Source organism: Carica papaya, chromosome 4, assembly GCF_054855325.1.
Source record: "Carica papaya isolate Zhongbai chromosome 4, ASM5485532v1, whole genome shotgun sequence".
Taxonomy (NCBI): domain Eukaryota; kingdom Viridiplantae; phylum Streptophyta; class Magnoliopsida; order Brassicales; family Caricaceae; genus Carica; species Carica papaya.
Window position 1 is genome coordinate 25,224,136 of NC_142312.1, and position 17,414 is coordinate 25,241,549.

A 17,414-nucleotide genomic window follows, 5' to 3' on the forward strand; every position below is an offset into this window, starting at 1 on the left:
CTGTGGTCATATCAGAGCAAAAAGAACGACGAGTGAGTCGAAAACTGTAGGTAAAGTCCGGCGAAGTCACCGCAGCCGAAACTCTAAAACTCCTCATATGAACCCCTTCTCGTTATTCGTTTGACATGAATTTTCAACCATTATGTTTACCGTTCTTTTATGTGCAAGTTAGCTGAAGGAGAAACTTCAGTCGCGAAGGAGAACCGATAGAGCCACCGTACCCAGAGACCCTTTCACTGGTAGGTTCGATTTCTTTTGATCTTCTGGCTAACCGAGACCCCTTAACGTATTTTTCACAGGAATATGTGTAAAACTAGCCAAAATCGGCCAGATCAAGGCAAATCCCAACGTGGGCGGCAGAGCCAGCACCGAAGCACGGCGGTAGTGCCGTGCCGAAATCCTAAAATTAGCCAAAAAGAATTTTTAACATCGATTATGAATTTTTGGGGTATCTTTAGATATGTGATAAGTATTTTAATTCTCGCAGGAAAAATTCAGAAAATCTGGGACCTGTTAAGTGACGTAGTAGAATGCACGACGTTTTGAAACATCAAGTAAGGTAAGGATCCCTCACCTTATTCTCTGTTATGGTAAATTGAGGATAAATAATCGATAATTGTATATTTTGTGAAAAATTAGAAAAATTCTAAGAATATAACAAGTCACTAGTGGAGTCGGAACTGATTAGTTCATATTTGTTCTGATTTTCTTGTTTATTTTTCTGTACTACCTATATTACTTACTATTATATTGTGCATGTTTAGATTGATAGTTTTTATGATCTTCTCGATTATCTAGTTTATTTGATTCTTCATGCATTATTTATTTGGTTATCTGGTTACCTGATGATTAATTATGATAAACTATATTGCTTGCTTAAATGCCGTTGAAATTGATCAGTGAAAATAAAATGAGACGTTGGTATACTTTGGTGATTATTTGGATGATGAGAATCTAAATAAATGAAAACTTAATGAGCATCCTGGGAAATGGTGGACGGACCTGGTACATAGAGAATTCTACCGTGAACATTTTCTCAGTCAGACGAAACTGAGAAGTCCTATAGCAGAAGGATTTTAGGAGATATGCTTCACCCTTATATCGGACGGAGTATCGAGGCGATGGTGTTTTTGGACGCCCATTATCGGACAATGTATGGGAACGGCCGAGTTACTTGTCAATTTTGATATTAGGTCCATGAGTAGAGGGATATCCCTATGAACCCCCAGGGGTCTCAGTAAGTAAGTTAAAAATGAAGGATTGCTGATCTTATGTATGAAATTAAAATGTCGTTTGGTTAATTATTTTCATAAGTTGATTTTGGAAAAAAATTTATAAACGGTAAGTACGGAATAAAATGTTTTAAAGTTAAAAGTATTTACCTAAATCAAGAGTTTCATTACTTATTTTGTAATTTTTACCAACTTTCAGTTTTTCGTATAAGTGATTAGTGTCATATTATTACTGAATTAGTATAACTCATAATTTATTAACCATTTCAAATCAAGAAGACCAAAATCCAGATTTCGAGCAGTAAGAGGGTTGTGAGTTGTTCATCTCCCAGATTCCCTTTAAGTGTTAGTGAAGATTAACCCCTAAGATATCTATTTATTTATTTTTAATTACCGTTTATCTTTTCATGAACAAATATAGAAGAGATATTCTTATAATCCTATTGAACATTCTAATTTATTGTGTAAAGAATGTAAACTATAACTTTATTATTCGATTCCGCATTAAAGATATAAATTTATTTTTTTTAAGTTTCTGGCCTTTACACCAACAAACCCAATTACTTATGTAGCAACAATTACTCTTTCAATTTATAATAAGTTATATTTTTAAGTTTAATTATGTACTTTTTTATTATATTTTCGAGTTTAGTTATGTATTTTTGTGTATTCTAACTATTTTTTAATTAATACATGTGTGTAATATTTGACAAAAAAAATATTTTTAATAAATAGTATTAATTTTTTAAAAAATAAATAATAAAATAAAATTTAAAGAATAAAAGACTAAAAAAAATTACAATTCCAACAAACCCAAATAGTTATGGAACAGCAGTTATTATTTCAATTTGTAACAAGTTATATCTTTAAGTTTGAGTATATATATTTTTTTATTTTGATTATAATTTCGAGTGAGTTGTGTGTTTTCGTGTATTTTTACTATATTATAATTAATATATATGTATAATATTTAGAAAAAAAAATATTTTTAATAAAAAAATAAAAACTAAAAAAATTAAATTATAAAATAAAATAAAAAAAATAAAAAGAGAAATTGCAATCCCAACAAACCCGAGGGCAACAGTTATTATTTCAATTTATAACAAGTTATATTGTTTAGTTTGGTTATGTATTTTTCTTAATCTTGATTATAATTTTGAATTCAATTGTGTGCCTCCTTGTATTATACTGTATTATAATTAATACATATGTGTAGTATTTGAGAAAGAAAATATTTTAAATAAATAAAATATTTAAAAACCAAAAAATTAAATTTAAAAAAGAAAAAAAAAATAAAAAGAGAAATTACAATCCCAACAAACCCAAATAGTTATGGAGCAGCAGTTATGATGACATATCCAAATCTCAATTCTCAATAACACAGAGTGAGAGAAAGAAGGGTCTATTTGGCTGCTCGGCTCATCTTTACTTATTTCCATTTTTAAAGTTCCTAACTTTAAGACGCTTCCATCTCTGTCTCTCTCTCTCTCTGTAAAACTCTGTGACCAGAAACCAGGAGAAGAGGCCAAATAAGGGGAGAGTCTAAACCCAAACCCAAACCCAATTCTTCTTCTTCTCTCCACCTTTGATCATTCTTCCCCAAAACCCTAAATTCTCTTATTTTATCTCTTTATCTCTTTTCAAGTATATATTCTTGGTATATAAATATATTTATATTTCTGTCTGCATTTCTTTTCCTTTTTTGTGTAATATATATCCAAATGGGTCTCATTTATAGGCAGTAATTCTCAGATAAAGAACCCGAATCTCCCTCTATTCCCCTTCTTCCACTGATAACAGACGCCCTCGAGAGACCAAAATTTTTAGCTGTTTCCTTTATTGATTCTCAGTTTTTGATTACTATGGCTGCGGTTGCTGAGAAGCCAGGCGAGGCAGAGGCTCAGGCTCAGTCTGCCAACAATAACAACAGCAGCACCGGCAGCAACAACGACAACCAGAATTTGGATTCTAAATCCAAACCCGAATCCGAATTCAGTGTGCAGAAGCTTGTGGATATGTTCACGAAGCTGAATCCTTTAGCCAAAGAGTTTTTCCCGTCTTCCTACAATCACAAAAATCTTAATCAGAGCAACGATAAGTTGTCGGTGAACAATTTTCCCGCTGCCAATAAGCAATCGGGCAATGAGATTCTCCCCAACAACAATAATCGGAGGGTACTCATGATCGTTGAACTTTTGTTGAGAATTTCACTTTTTTATGGCTAGCTACTGAATAATGGATTTGGTTTAATTTTTAAAGATCAGTCAGCCAGATGTTTTATCACGTAGAAGCTCAATTGTGTGTGTTGTGCAGAAATGGGTTCTAGTGATGTTAATTGTTTGTTGAATTTTTTGTGTGATTTTATATACACGGTGTCTGGGTTTCTGCGCTTATGATTGTTTTGGGGTCAACTGTTGATTGATATAGTTTAAATACAGTGTAAAATTGCTTTTTGGTATGGGGTGGATAATTGGCTTTACTGTATTATTCTATGCTGCAATCGTATGGGATTCTGTCTGAGCATCTGCTTCATGTTTCTTCTGAGCTGGTTTTGTCTTGGTACTAGAAACCTATGGGGTCTTACTTGCCAGTTTTATTTTTAATGGTTATAGCTATGTTTTTTATCGGTCAAATTATTGTCTAATTATTGATTCAGATGGGAATGTTTCTTTCCTTGCCCTCTCTCTCTCTCTCTGTGTTGTGCAGAAATTATTGTCACAAGATTTTGAAGAAATTACCGTGCAAGTTGTCAATGTTTATAACCATTGCAGTTGTTGTTTTTCTTTTCTGTAGTTGAGAGATTACTGATTTGTTTTCCAGAGAAGAAATAACTTTAACCAGGGGAGGAGGAGGCTCAATGGGAGATCTTCCAGAGCCCAAAGAGAAGATAGTATTAGACGAACGGTATATGTTTCGGATATTGACCAGAACGTAAGTTGAAATGATGGTGCTTCTTTTTATCTCCCCAAGTACTTGCCTATTTCTCAAATGTATTAATATGTATCACTGGCCTAAAACTCTCATTTCTTGTCATTTTCACTTTCTAGGTTACTGAAGAGCGGCTTGCTGGCTTATTTAGTAGTTGTGGGCAAGTAAGTGAAAGACCCATTTTGACATTATTGACACTATTTTTTTTTTATTTTGCTTTTATAAAAAATCATCTTGAAACTAAATTGAAAGTGAAAGACCCATTTTGTTTCTCACTTTATACTATAAATTCTTTGACATTGTGTTTGGATTATTATCATATTCTTGTTGGGCATTTCTTTAGGTTTCTATATTTCTGAAACTTCTGGTATACTCATTATTCAAGCTCTGTTTGTTCTCCATTTTTTGATTCATTAAGAGTGGCTTTAAGAAAAGGATCCTTCTAAAAAAAAAATGACCTTGGCAAAATCATTATTTAAAAATCCACAATACTTCCTCCTGTCATTTCCTGGGCTTTTCACCTCTGGAATGCAGTTCAATTTAAATGTCGTAGCAAATGCTAGCATTGACTTGTTTCTAGCTTCTGGTTTCTGATTTTTTCATTAAGATCACGGTGCATTTTTAATTGGGTTGATCAATAAGTGGAATTTGTTATACAAACGACGTAAGTGGTTCAATCAAAACTTACAAATCAGTGTAACAATCTTATTATCTTAGTATGGTATCCATATAACAATCAGAGCATAATGAATTCCTTAGATTCTCGTCTGTATGACTAAATTAGAAACTTACAAATCAGTATTATTGTGATCAGGATGATCATTTTCCAATCAGCTGCCCCAAACTCGAAATTTACGTTCAATATTTTCATTATTACTATTGTATAATAGGAATTAAGAGGCTTCATGCTACATACTTTGTCAACTATGGTAAATGAAATATTGTTTTTCTTGTCTTGCATGGAATTCCATCATTCTTTACTTGATGAGGTGATTAATAGATTAGATATGGTGCGTGATACTAACAACATGATTTGAAATTTTTGTTTATTAAGGTTGTTGATTGCCGAGTTTGTGGTGATCCTCATTCAGTCCTTCGCTTTGCATTCGTAGAGTTTGCTGATGAGCGTAAGTTTTTGTTGCTGTGTGCTGAAAGTCCGTTTGAAAATTATTGGCATCTGATTGATGTACATTAATTCGTACTTTTCACATTTAACGGAATTCATTTGAACAGATGGGGCAAAAGCTGCTTTAAACCTAGGTGGGACAGTGTTAGGATTCTACCCAGTTAGGGTCTTACCTTCAAAAACTGCCATCCTTCCTGTGAACCCTGTCTTTCTTCCAAGGGTATGACTTAATCACCTTCAAGGTCCTGTTAATTTCAGCATGGTGCTTCACAATATATTCTTCTTGATCTGGGAAATATTTGAGGTTGCATTTTTATAAGTTTGACATGACTTTCCTTTCTTGCTTCTTTTTTTCGTTAAGTGCAGTCAGAAGATGAAAGAGAAATGTGTACAAGGACAGTTTATTGTACAAACATTGACAAGAAGGTAAATTGTTATTTCCAATTCATATGAATGCTTGAGTATTGTTTTACACATTTCTGACCATGCTGTGAAATTGATTGGGAATGTTTTGTGCTAGTACATCAATGAATATTAGCCATCTACATGTATATATACTCTTTTAATTCAATTTTTGCTTAGTTGATTAATTCCTAGAAATATGTTGTTGGATATGCAGCTTTCTCAAGCTGATGTCAAGAATTTTTTTGAATCAGCATGTGGTGAGGTCGGCACAAAACCCAGAATTTGATCTACTTTCTTTCTTAATCATAATAACATCTGTGAAGAGTTCTGAGATAGTTGATATCATCTTATATTCATAGGTTACCCGCTTGAGGCTTCTAGGGGATCATGTGCATTCCACTCGCATAGCTTTTGTTGAATTTGCAATGGTAAGTTTAGTTTCTTTTCTTTTCTTTTTTTTTTTTGCAAGATTGTAGTTAATTGAAAAGTGCGAGAGTGGCACTTTGTTAGGGCTAAGTACATGTTAATAAAGTTTTCGCTCTCCTGTTCAAATTAAGATATTTCTCAGTAAACATGAGTAACTTCTCTAAACCAAAATTGGACTCCAATGTGTTTGCCTAACTCCTGTCTCCTGTTTCTTAAAACCTTTGAAGTTATTGGATTTAGGTGTTATTCTTAAATTGCTTTTTTTTTTTTTCACATTGTTGTCTTGTGACAATCATTTTCTTTTTAGCTCAGGGGTGTGTGTTGAAATTTGTCTTTGTTTATGCTATCCATTTGTGTGGGATTTTCATTTCATCTAGTTAGAAATGCGCACATAGAGCTCGATCTCATGTCAAAACATGATGATGCACCTTCTTGTTTCATGGATAAAGTTCTTTGGGCGGTACGACTATAATAATGTATGATTGTTCTTAAGGATTGTCATTATGGTTTTTTCCAAAAAAAGAAATAAAAGTTTGTTTACCTCCAGGTGCACCTTATAACTAATTTTTTTCTGCTTAAATATGCAAAGCATACTGTTATTCTTCATGGTGAAGCAATTTGATATTTCATTTTCTCTAAGGTGATGACAATTATGCAAACATAGGGTCACTTTTGGTATCCATATCTAGGATTTATTGATGAGTTTGAAGATGGAGAAACGAATTTGACAATTTTAATCAAATGATACTTGTGTATCAGGTAAGGTTCTACCCTTGAGTTGTGATGAATATGGATAACTTTGATTTCTAAGGTAGGATTGCCATGAAGCCTGTCTTATCTGGTTAATCGTTGTGGAAAATACAGAGAGGATCAGGATTGAAGTGTAAAGTCATTGTATTCAAGTTTGTATTTATTAACAGATTGACAAACTGCTGTACAGATTTTTGGATCTATCAGTTCATCTGATTGGCAAACTATTATTCTAGAATATGACTTTAGAAGAGAAAATCATATTAAGCTTTTAGAAGAGAAAATCATATTAAGCTATCTTAGATAGCATTCCCTCTTCCAACGAGCCAGTTTTTCCCTTAACTTTGCCAAGATAGCCTCCCCAAATTTTTATATGTCCTTCAACTTAGCTCCAAATGGCATGCTCTTGTAGAGGTTAACCTCACTTTCTTGGACAAGTACCAACTGTCTTCTTCTCCAACCAGCCAACTTTTGTCAAACTTGGTCAAGATAGGTCCCAAATCCCTAAGTCCTTGTATTTAGCTTCCAATGGTAGCAAGAAGATGTTTCAACAGCAATAAACAATTTTGCTGCCCGATCTTGGAAAAATCTTCTTCGTCTATCCTGTTAAAGAAACATTTTAGCTTTATTATATTTTGGGAGGACAATTTGCATGGTTATTTCTAGAGATCCCTATAGAGAACTGACAGGGTAGGGGAATAATTACTCAGGAAAGTATTATCGAGGAAAAGACATTCTGCATCCTTACATATGTTATCACCCTGTGGAACAATCTAAGACTTGACTAAGTTGATTTTGAACTTGTAAAATGCCAACTGGAAACTCAGTAGAATAAAGTTGATATATGAAAGTGCCTCTCTTTCTGGTTTATCAAAAAGAATGATTCGTCTGCAAAGAGTGGATCAGAGACTTCCATGACTTCCTTCCATTCTCCTAAATTTAGCACTTCTATATTTGAAGCATTCTATTAAGTGTCCACATAACCACCACAATGAACCGAAAAAGAGGGATAGAGTGTGGCATGACAACCTCTATTGGCTAGGGATGAGCACGAGGTATGGGGAAGATTTGTCTATTCCCATACCTGCCTTGCTAGAAGATCTATATATGTCCATACCCACCTTGGGTAAAATATTCTTTGCTCACCACCTGCCCCACAGGTACACATTTCTATCTAGCATCCGCCCAATTTACCCGTGCACATCCGTTTCTTCACCCATTCACCCTCCACCCACCTCACACTTGAAAACCTACTACTTTTGTTTTATCCTAAAAATTTATAAAATATTCAAATAAATTATTAAAATTTAATTAGAACTTTTAAACATGAATCAAAATAAAATATAATTTCAAATAATATTTCAGCATAATTAAAATTCAACAATAAATACAAAATAACCTCATAAAAATACAACATTAAATAATATATTCAAACTAGTTATAAAAAAATCATCTACTAGAACTATGTATTATCACATTAATCTTGTTTTAATATCCAAAAATTGTTCACAAGAAAGAAGAACAATAATAAAATTAAAAATGTAGTAAGTATATGTATTAACAATATCTAATCATATACATATAATTAGTGGGGCAGGACAGGGTGGGCATGTAACTAAAATTTATACTCTCATTATACTCCTTGCAAGTTTATGATTTTTTATTCACTCTCGTCCAGTCTATTAATTATGAATTCTTTTTCATCTCACCCACTATGTGTTAGGTGCATTAATAGGTAGCCATCCCTGTGTCCATAACTACTAGTGATCCTCGTTTTCACTCTGTTTACATGGTGATATTACAGATTTGGGTCAATCCTCAACATTAATACGAATTCTTGCCTCATTTTTGCTCCCTGAGCTTCCCATGTTAAATAGAGTGATAGAAAATGTTTATTTTTTGCTATTTTTCTATAACAAATTTTCGAATTTATTTCTAAAAGAGTTCCACCTCAGGCTGGATTATTCCTTGTGATTTCTTATATAATGCACATCATAAATGAGATTAACACATTTAGCCCCATACCCTCTTTGCCCTGACACCTCCAAGCAGTTGAGATTAATCTTTTTTTAATAAAGTTTTTAACTTAGTTTGGATTAAATTAGGATTCCTATCATCATTTCAACACATCAATAGCCACGTGTACCGTGAGTACCAAGAGTTAACAACCAATAAACAGTTGTTACATCAAAGAATGAATCTGGTAGAAATTTAAAAGTATAGAACTCAGATAGACCAAAAAATAAATAGGGGCTTAAAGAGAAAAATACAAATAATACCGAGGCTCATAAACTATTTCTGCCGAGAAGAAAAGAGAATCATGTTAGATGATTAAGCATGCCCATTGCTTGCCAAATATTTGCAATTTGACTTAATTTAATGTTTGCAAGAATATTCATGTTATTTCTTTTTTTGATGATGTGTAATAGATAAAATCCTAATAAAATTATAACTTTTAGAAAAATGAATAAAAAATAAAGCAAGAAAACCATTTATTCTTCACATCAAGTATTGCTTCCTAGATCATTCTATAGTTATCCACGGATGAAGAGAAAAACAAAGAATATCAAGACAGTGTAAGATATGTTTCTAAAGAAAAAAAAATTAATTAGTGATATGTTAGACCGACCAGAGGAATTTGCTGATTCTTAACCGTAAGGACATTGTGGAATGTTGTACTTTCTCAGGGACATATAGTGAAGTCACTGGCAGGTTCCCTTTCCTTAATGATAATAACCATCCTACATTCATATGCATGGATCATTTTATGCGTTTTGTGTTGATCAATCAATGCTTTTTCTAGCCCTAGATTTGTTTCAATTGAAAATGCTGAAAACTAAACTGTTTTTTTTTTTTTTTTTTTTGATAGGGAAGATACAGCTGATAGATGTATAAAGTTATTGTTTTATGTGGTGTTGATATTTGAGATAATTTTCGTACCAATGTATCCTTCATGGCATTTGTTTAGATGTATTAATCATCCTAACAGCATAGAATCTTGCTCATTATTGGATAGTGATTATGTTTGTAAGTAAATGTACAGATATGCTGAATATTTTATGGTTTGTTTGTATGTAAACTAATCCATGTATAGGGTTAATAGAACTTAGTAGCTTGGTTGGCAACTGCTCTATTGGTGGAGTTTCATGGTGTGGGTTAAACCTACCTAAGTACAAATTACACACTCTTTCCAGACTGATAAAAATTCACATAGAAGACACAGTTGAGTAATTGCTAAGGATTAAAATGACTGAATGTTGAGAACTTGTGGCTGGAGCTTCTTGTGATGTGTTGGATGAATTATTGATTAGGAAGAGAAGTGAAATGGCCTGAAGTAGAAAGATATCATCTTGTCAAGGATTAAAGGCTCTAGCCTTGTTTCATTTTCAGAATGCCTGAAGGAAATGTATACACACACACAGACATATAAACATGCGCTTGACTTTTCAATGATGTTATTCTGCATTGTGTCTTTACTGCTACCTAATACGCAGTCAGAGATGATATGCTGAAAATATACTGTGGCTTAGAAAATAGAATTCATAACTATTACTAATTACTGATTCTTTTATAATATGTTGAATAATAGGTATCATTTAGACTGGACATTAGAGAAAAAGGATTCATTTCTGAGATGCCAGTGGATCCTAAACTATTATATTTTATTAAAAGATTGAGGTTGCAGGAGCTTAGATCTTTCAAGTTGTTGTTTTGGAGAAACTAGTTCCTTGCATCTTTTAATATTTCTTGAAATTCAGTTCAGCTCATGATAATTTGCAAACTTGTGTCCCTTTTAATTAATATTAAGGCTGATTTTACTCTCTTAATAAGGCTGGTTTGTTCTCTGAAAATAGTTGCTGATTAATTGGGGGCCTTGGACCCCCAGGCTGACATCATGAATCTAACCCAGAACCGTATGCTCACCCATTACATAGGTTGGGAGCTGTGGCTGCTAAACCATATGTTTCATGATGAAAAATGGTGCCTTCTCTTGCTTAAATTTGTCCCTTTATTTTTATGAACAGGCAGAAAGCGCCATTGTTGCACTGAACTGTAGCGGGATGGTGTTGGGAACCCAGCCCATCAGGTTGGAATCCTGAACCGATTCTACAAAATTTGCACTGCTTTCTTCTCGAAAATCTTGACTTAGCCAGTGATTCCATGTCTGACACCTTGTTACTTCTCAGGGTAAGTCCTTCAAAGACACCTGTGAGGCCACGAGTTGCCCGCCCAGCATTACATTAACTAGTGGATGGAGTCCAGAGATCCATTGTCAGACATGGGTGATCCCATGGTGAAAGTAACTTTGTCGTGTTGAAAGGTGGTGAAACTTGCATTTGTTTCAATATTTCCATCTTTTTCATCGCAAGGGTGTCTTCTTCCTGTGAATGAACTTGTCATGACATGCTTCAAATTGAAGTTGTTGCCAGACTGCCCCAACTTGTTAATTTTTACCTTATTCCATCCTTTTGTTTCGACAGCATCTCAACTCGAGATTTTCTTAGCTAGTTCTTTTTTACCTTTCCCTCATTTTATTGTCTGTTGGTATGCTCATGGCTGTGCAGTGGATCCAGAGTTCTAAAACTCAAAAGAGTTTCATTTTTCATTGTACTTCAAACTCGGCTTATGACTTGGTAACCAAAGTCATACAAACTGATGAGAAAATTAGTAGTTAGGGGGATATTATTGATGTTGAATTTGGTTCCACTGTATACCCCTTGCATACTTGAATTTCAATTTTTGACTTTATTGAGATGAGATAGAGACTGACCGAATGCTCGGTTATATACCGAGGAACCCGGATCATGAGTAGGACAATCATTTTTGGTTGTTTTTGGAGAGCGGGCAAACCAGTCTTTACAATAACTTCTAGGTGCAGGCACATTACATGCACGGTACAGTTATGTTTGGCATAGGGTGTTTGTATTATGTTAATCTTCTTATAATCTTGACTTTTCTTAAATTCATTATATAAAGGGAAAACGTTAGTTATAAGAAATTGTTCATCCTGAACATTTATTAGAAATCACTTAAAAGACTCTCTCTCTTTCTCTCTCTCTCTTGATTTTTACTTGGTGTAAGTTCCATTCTATGGTGTTATATATATATATATATATATACGCACACATACACAGAAACACACGCGGAAGAATTAATTAAGAAGAATTTATGTAGGGGAAACCTTGGTTATAAGATATTGTTCATCCTGAACATTTATGAAGAATCACTTGAACTCCCCACGATTCCCCTTCCCCCTCCCCCACCCCCAACCCTCTCTCTCTTTCTTAATTTTACTTGGTATGAGTTTCATCTATATAACATACTGAATGTACGTATGATAAAAGAAATTTTGATTAACGTTTATTTTTTTCATTTAATTCAGTTGGCGAAAATTTCTAGTAGATTATTTGAGGGTGTCAATAAGCATTCTCAATTGCAAATTAATCTAATATACCAATTACAAATTTACTAATCATGAGCAAAAGATTTAATAAATTAAAAATTTTCAATTATGTTTACACAGATTTTTATAAAAAAACTGGTCATTACTTTTTATTTGTTTCCTCTTTTTTAATCTCAAATTAGGAAAATTAATAAATTCAAATAATGTCATTATTGGTAATTTTCTTCTCCAATTTATGACTTCCAAGTAAAATATTTAAAGAAACTATTCCAAGCATTCATGTTATCTTTTTCAAATCACGAATCAATCTCATCATTAATAGTGAGATGGTCATTACATTTCAAAGGTTCAGATTTCATCTTCCTCAACCCCTCAACCTTACAAAACCATGAACAAGAAGATGTAAGGCCACCACTACCCCCACCCTCCACCTATACATGCTAAAAACATGAAACCCTAAACTTGTCATGAAGCAGAGAATTACAAGCACGTACCCACCTGAAACTTCTCTACGTACACTACCACCAGTCTAACTATATATCTATGTATATAATATTAAAGACCATGGTCGAGTTGCAGAACTAAAAGCATGCCGGAGGGATCATTTTGCCGTAACTACGGCCATTTACATATTCACACAGTGTTCTTGCAGGTCCCTCCGGTCCTCGAGAGCTTAAATTAACATCATGCAGTACAATGTTCTTGCACGGAAATCTTTTGCTACATTTCAGATTCACCGCTGTCTTCGACCTAGTCGTCCCCCTTATGTTTCTAAATGTAACATCTTTAATCTGCACGGTAGAACCCGGCTACAAAAAACACAATATATTGAATTAAATCTGTATTATACATATATATAATTTGAATTACTTATATATTGATGAATATATAAATTTATTGAAAAATTTAAATTTAAATAGAGTATATAGAGTTACCTTGAGATTGCAAGGCGGGTACGGACAATACTGTTGATCGATATTAATCGGTGTACCAACATTGTTTATGATAATATTATCATAAATAATATCAGAAACAACAATAGAGGAAATTGAATCGGCCCATGTCTTGATCCTCAGACCATCACTAGAATGAGAAATGGTGGAATCCTTGATTGTTATTCTCTCTATATTTCGTTCACCCGGGTTCTTTCCCAAGCTCCCAATGCTGATTCCATGTCCAGGTCCACATTGGACTTTAGAGATGTTTATGTTGGAAATGCCTGAAAGCATGGCTATACAATCGTCACCGGTGCCAATATTTAGTGACGAAAATTCAATATTATTTGACATGCCAATTTTGATCCCGTCTGTGTTAGGACTATTTGCCGGTGCTGATATTATCAGGTTGCTCACTTTCATGTTTTCACAGCCGAAGAAACTGAAATGGGTGTTTTTGCTGTTCAGGGATTTTATTCGTTTCAACTTTGACTCTTTCACAAACTGGAACGCCATTGTCTGCATTTATCCACATAAAAGTTTGAATCAAACAGTATTTCTATATGTACTCTTTTAAAAATTGTGTTATATTGTGCTATAATGCATAAAAATTGTATTATATTATATTACAATGTATGAATTAAACTGTACTTTCATGTGTGCTTTTTTGAAAATTGTATTCTATTGTATCACAATGTATGAATTTTAACTAAAAATATTTGATGAAAATTTGAATTTGTATATACGAGTTTAAATCAGACTATATTTTCCTTGTGTATTTTTTTAAATATTATATTAAAATGTATGAATTCTTATTAAAAATAATTGATAAAAATATGAATTTCTTGAATCGAACCAATAAAAGTATACCGTGGCAAGGGGACGACAATTGGGATTTTTGTGGCAATCATTGAAGGGCCAAGCAGAGGGACCTTGGCCATCCAAGGTGCCGCCTCCAGTGACGACGAGATGATCAATATACCTAAATGCAATCCATGTATCACCTTTGATGGAAAAAGGGTTTGCCGGAGCTTTCAAATCTCCTTTAATGAAAAATGAGAGAGAGCCTTTACATGGACCCATAAATAATATTTCACCAACTAAATATCTTCCTACTGGTATATAAACTCTTCCTCTTCCGTTCCATTCACATGCCTCCTTCCATGCACTCAAAAAAGCCTGCAAATTCATCACATACACAATTCAACATCACCCACAATATATATATTACATACATATACAAATATTCACAATTCAATATCACCCATACAACAAATATACACATATATGTATGTATATTACCTTGGTGTTGTCTGTTTTGCCATCTCCTCTAGCACCATACTTTCTTACATCAAAAACTTTAACGTATAGATCTGCAGCTTCTGTGAGACATAAAAACAAGAATGTTGATAAGCAAACCCTAGCAATGAAACAATTGTTTAAACCCAAGATAATCCTGGCCATTGTGATCTTTTACTTTTAATCTACTGATTGAAATGATAAGTTTGACTCGGTTATCTTTCTTTATGTATATGTGTAGAGTGATTTAATGATAATTAATTTCTTTTATTAGCTTTTTTTTTTATGGTATGTTGAATATATATGATGAGTTTTTTTATTGGATTAATTAGTGATTTGTTTCTTTTTCCAGTTAAAAAAAATCTATAAAATTGCTTAATTAAATGGTGTCAACAGACCCACTAAAATTTGGAAAAATAATTCTTATATATATATATATGTATATATGTGAATTTACAATAATAAAAATTTGATTTTATTTCCTTCCATAAGTACGGTAACTTGATCCCATTAATTATAGAATAATTGGAGTTAATAATAAAATGAATATAAAAATGTTATGCTTAATTAATTTCCATTTTTAAGCTATTATACATTAGGAAAAAATAAGTGAAAATTTCGAATAATGAGAATTAATGTGGGATATATTATTGAATTAAAAGAGAAATTATAGAGATAATATATATAATAAAAACATCAGAAAACCAGCTATTAATATAATTAATTATGAATTAAGAGCGTAACTATATATATATCACCCTAAAAGACATTAATTATTATTTCATTTTCAAATTAATATATATATGTATATATGTGGTAAATATGCTAATGGTTAGAGGGTTGCAATTTGGAGATCAGCCTGATTTGAAGTTTCAAAGAGATGGCAATTTTTTTAGTACGAATTAAAAGATGGTAATTAATTCGGGATTTGTCTCCAAAAAATGGTTAAAAAAATTACTGTGAATTTTTTTTAAACAATAATAATAATAATAATAATAACAATAACAACAACAACAACAGTGTATCTTGAGCTAATTTTAAGACTCAAGTTTAGTATAATGAACATATTTTTTTTTACCAAATCCATTTCAATTGTTTTGAAATATGAGTAAACTATATACGAATTTACACTCATAAAAAATCAACTAACCTCTAGATAATTACATAGAATTCTTCAACCTTTTTGCATATAGAATTCGCAATTGGGGCAATAGAGTTATTGCTTTCTCCAAATCTAATTGAATCTCCACCATCATTAGGTCTTATGTTTTATTCAAATCATGTCTCAATATCCCAATAAATCTTTAGGGTTTTTCTCTTCTGTACAAATATCATAAAAGATTAATAAGGTTTTTCAAAACCTTGTTTGTTATCTATAACCTTCTACCTGTATGAAATGGTTTGTATTAAGACTCACTTGTTTATTAGGATTTTCTTATTTGTAAATAGCCCTAGGTGATATAACTCTAGTAATATGATCAATGTTGGTCGGCAATTTGTGAAAGTTATTAGATTAAATAGAGGAGTTTCAGAAATTATTTTGCATTTCTTGTTTAAGAGATTGATCTCCAAATCATCCAATTGATTCATCATCATGTATTATTCTATTCACTTTTAGTATTGTCTATGTTATATTAATCTTATTATAAATAACTTAATAAACTATATTTATGGAAAATATATCAATCTTATTATCATGATCTTCTTGTAATTTTATTCTCGTTATATAGTTCACAGATAATTATCATTTAAATGAATTCTGACATTTATATATAAGCAACATCAAAATCAAAGAATTAGACTTTATTATTATTAACAATAATAATTTTGAAGTAAAATAATTACAATAATGTTAATAAATTGAATATAATCAGTTTGTCAACCATATTATTACAAACAAAAGCAAGAGGACCAATATATTTTTCCTTCACAGTGTGTAATAGCCTAGATCTGTGAGGGAGGGTGAGATGAACAGTGAGGATGAGGTGGGCGAAATCAACGGTTGTGATGTGCAGTTGGGATAGGTATAAAAAGGGGTGTCGGGCAGAGAGAAGGTGGGAGAATAAAGAAAAGAAAGGGAAAACAGAGAGTGCAGGAGTGAGAGAGGGAGACAATTGCGAGAGAGGCAATAATCAGAGGCGAGTGTAGAAGGAGAACTGCTCGAAAGTTTGGGAAGAAGGTGAGGTTACGGTAGCTTTGAGAGATAGAGAATGAGGGAAGCAAGAGGTAAGAGAAATTTGGAATTTCTAAACTAATTTAGGACAAACCTCTGTGACATTGTGTGTGCAAATTAATGGAGGTGCTCCTCTTTAAGGAGATGGAATTCGAGGCACAATATTAGCTGAGGAAATGCAGGAGTAGCCTAGGTCTAAGAAAAGAGAGGGAGGAAGCTATGGAGAGGAGTGTACGTGTGGGCAGTCAGTTATGTGAGGGAGAGGAGTGAATAGGAGGTGTTGTGAGGATAGAAACAGAGCTTGTGGATGATGAGTTATGTGTAACCGAGGGGAAGGTAACTGTGAGAGTGGGATGCATTGTTGTATAGGTATAAGTATACTGGAGATTGGTGACGAGTGTTGGTTCAGTGGTAGGTATGTAAGGCTACTTGTCAAGGGTGACACCTTCTGTTGTGTAGGGATGCTGGCTCATGGACCGTATGTGTGAAGCTATAGGTGGAGTGAGGTTTACGTGATACAGTGGCGATGTTGAGCTCTCAGTGGTGTGTGTATGTATAGGTATTTAGGTGTGAGAGGCCTCTTGGTCGGTGTTTATGGATTCTAGTATGCTGTGTGTGCGTATGTGTGAGTTGTGTGTAAGGCCTTTGGCCGATGCTTGCAAACATGGATGTTCTAATATGATGAGTAGTGGCATGTTGTATTTATGACCACTCAGTGGTCGATGAGGCACTCTCC

At 33.2% G+C, this 17,414-nt stretch overlaps 2 protein-coding genes across 5 annotated transcripts; one reads left to right on the top strand and one right to left on the bottom strand.

Annotated features, from left to right (window-relative positions):
* Positions 1-2,598: 2,598 nt before the first annotated feature.
* CID9 (CTC-interacting domain 9) lies at positions 2,599-11,625 on the top strand. Of its 4 annotated transcripts, none has more exons than XM_088218394.1 (10): positions 2,599-3,406; positions 4,053-4,163; positions 4,280-4,324; positions 5,215-5,287; positions 5,394-5,506; positions 5,653-5,712; positions 5,906-5,953; positions 6,051-6,119; positions 6,807-6,876; positions 9,737-10,317. In XM_088218394.1, exons 1-9 carry the CDS (start codon positions 3,095-3,097, stop codon positions 6,843-6,845), a joined length of 870 nt encoding a protein of 289 aa, XP_088074520.1. In that variant the 5' UTR covers positions 2,599-3,094; the 3' UTR covers positions 6,846-6,876; positions 9,737-10,317. The 4 variants fall into 4 exon arrangements, with proteins under 4 accessions (XP_088074520.1, XP_088074519.1, XP_021891569.1 ...); XM_088218392.1 differs by lacking the exons at positions 6,807-6,876; positions 9,737-10,317 and adding exons at positions 10,893-10,954; positions 11,055-11,625 and having other exon boundaries at positions 2,601-3,406; XM_088218393.1 differs by lacking the exons at positions 6,807-6,876; positions 9,737-10,317 and adding an exon at positions 10,722-10,877.
* Positions 11,626-12,454: 829 nt separating this feature from the next.
* Positions 12,455-14,703, bottom strand: LOC110809879 (exopolygalacturonase-like). The gene is made up of 4 exons (XM_022035849.2): positions 14,509-14,703; positions 14,077-14,385; positions 13,207-13,725; positions 12,455-13,080 (listed from the first exon to the last, which is right to left on the bottom strand). Exons 1-4 carry the CDS (start codon positions 14,668-14,670, stop codon positions 12,853-12,855), a joined length of 1,218 nt encoding a protein of 405 aa, XP_021891541.1. The 5' UTR covers positions 14,671-14,703; the 3' UTR covers positions 12,455-12,852.
* Between the last annotated feature and the right edge of the window lie 2,711 nt (positions 14,704-17,414).

What these genes read in the sequence shown, in the direction of transcription:
- CID9 (XM_088218392.1), top strand. Translation starts at nt 3,095, where the DNA reads ATGGCTGCGGTTGCTGAGAAGCCAGGCGAGGCAGAGGCTCAGGCTCAG. An exon ending in TATTTAGTAGTTGTGGGCAA is followed by an intron (nt 4,325 to 5,214) that starts GTAAGTGAAAGA and finishes TTGTTTATTAAG; the next exon opens with GTTGTTGATTGCCGAGTTTG. An exon ending in GTACAAACATTGACAAGAAG is followed by an intron (nt 5,713 to 5,905) that starts GTAAATTGTTAT and finishes TTGGATATGCAG; the next exon opens with CTTTCTCAAGCTGATGTCAA.
- LOC110809879 (XM_022035849.2), bottom strand. Translation starts at nt 14,670, where the DNA reads ATGGCCAGGATTATCTTGGGTTTAAACAATTGTTTCATTGCTAGGGTT. An exon ending in GCAAAACAGACAACACCAAG is followed by an intron (nt 14,386 to 14,508) that starts GTAATATACATA and finishes ATGAATTTGCAG; the next exon opens with GCTTTTTTGAGTGCATGGAA. An exon ending in ATTGTCGTCCCCTTGCCACG is followed by an intron (nt 13,726 to 14,076) that starts GTATACTTTTAT and finishes GGATAAATGCAG; the next exon opens with ACAATGGCGTTCCAGTTTGT.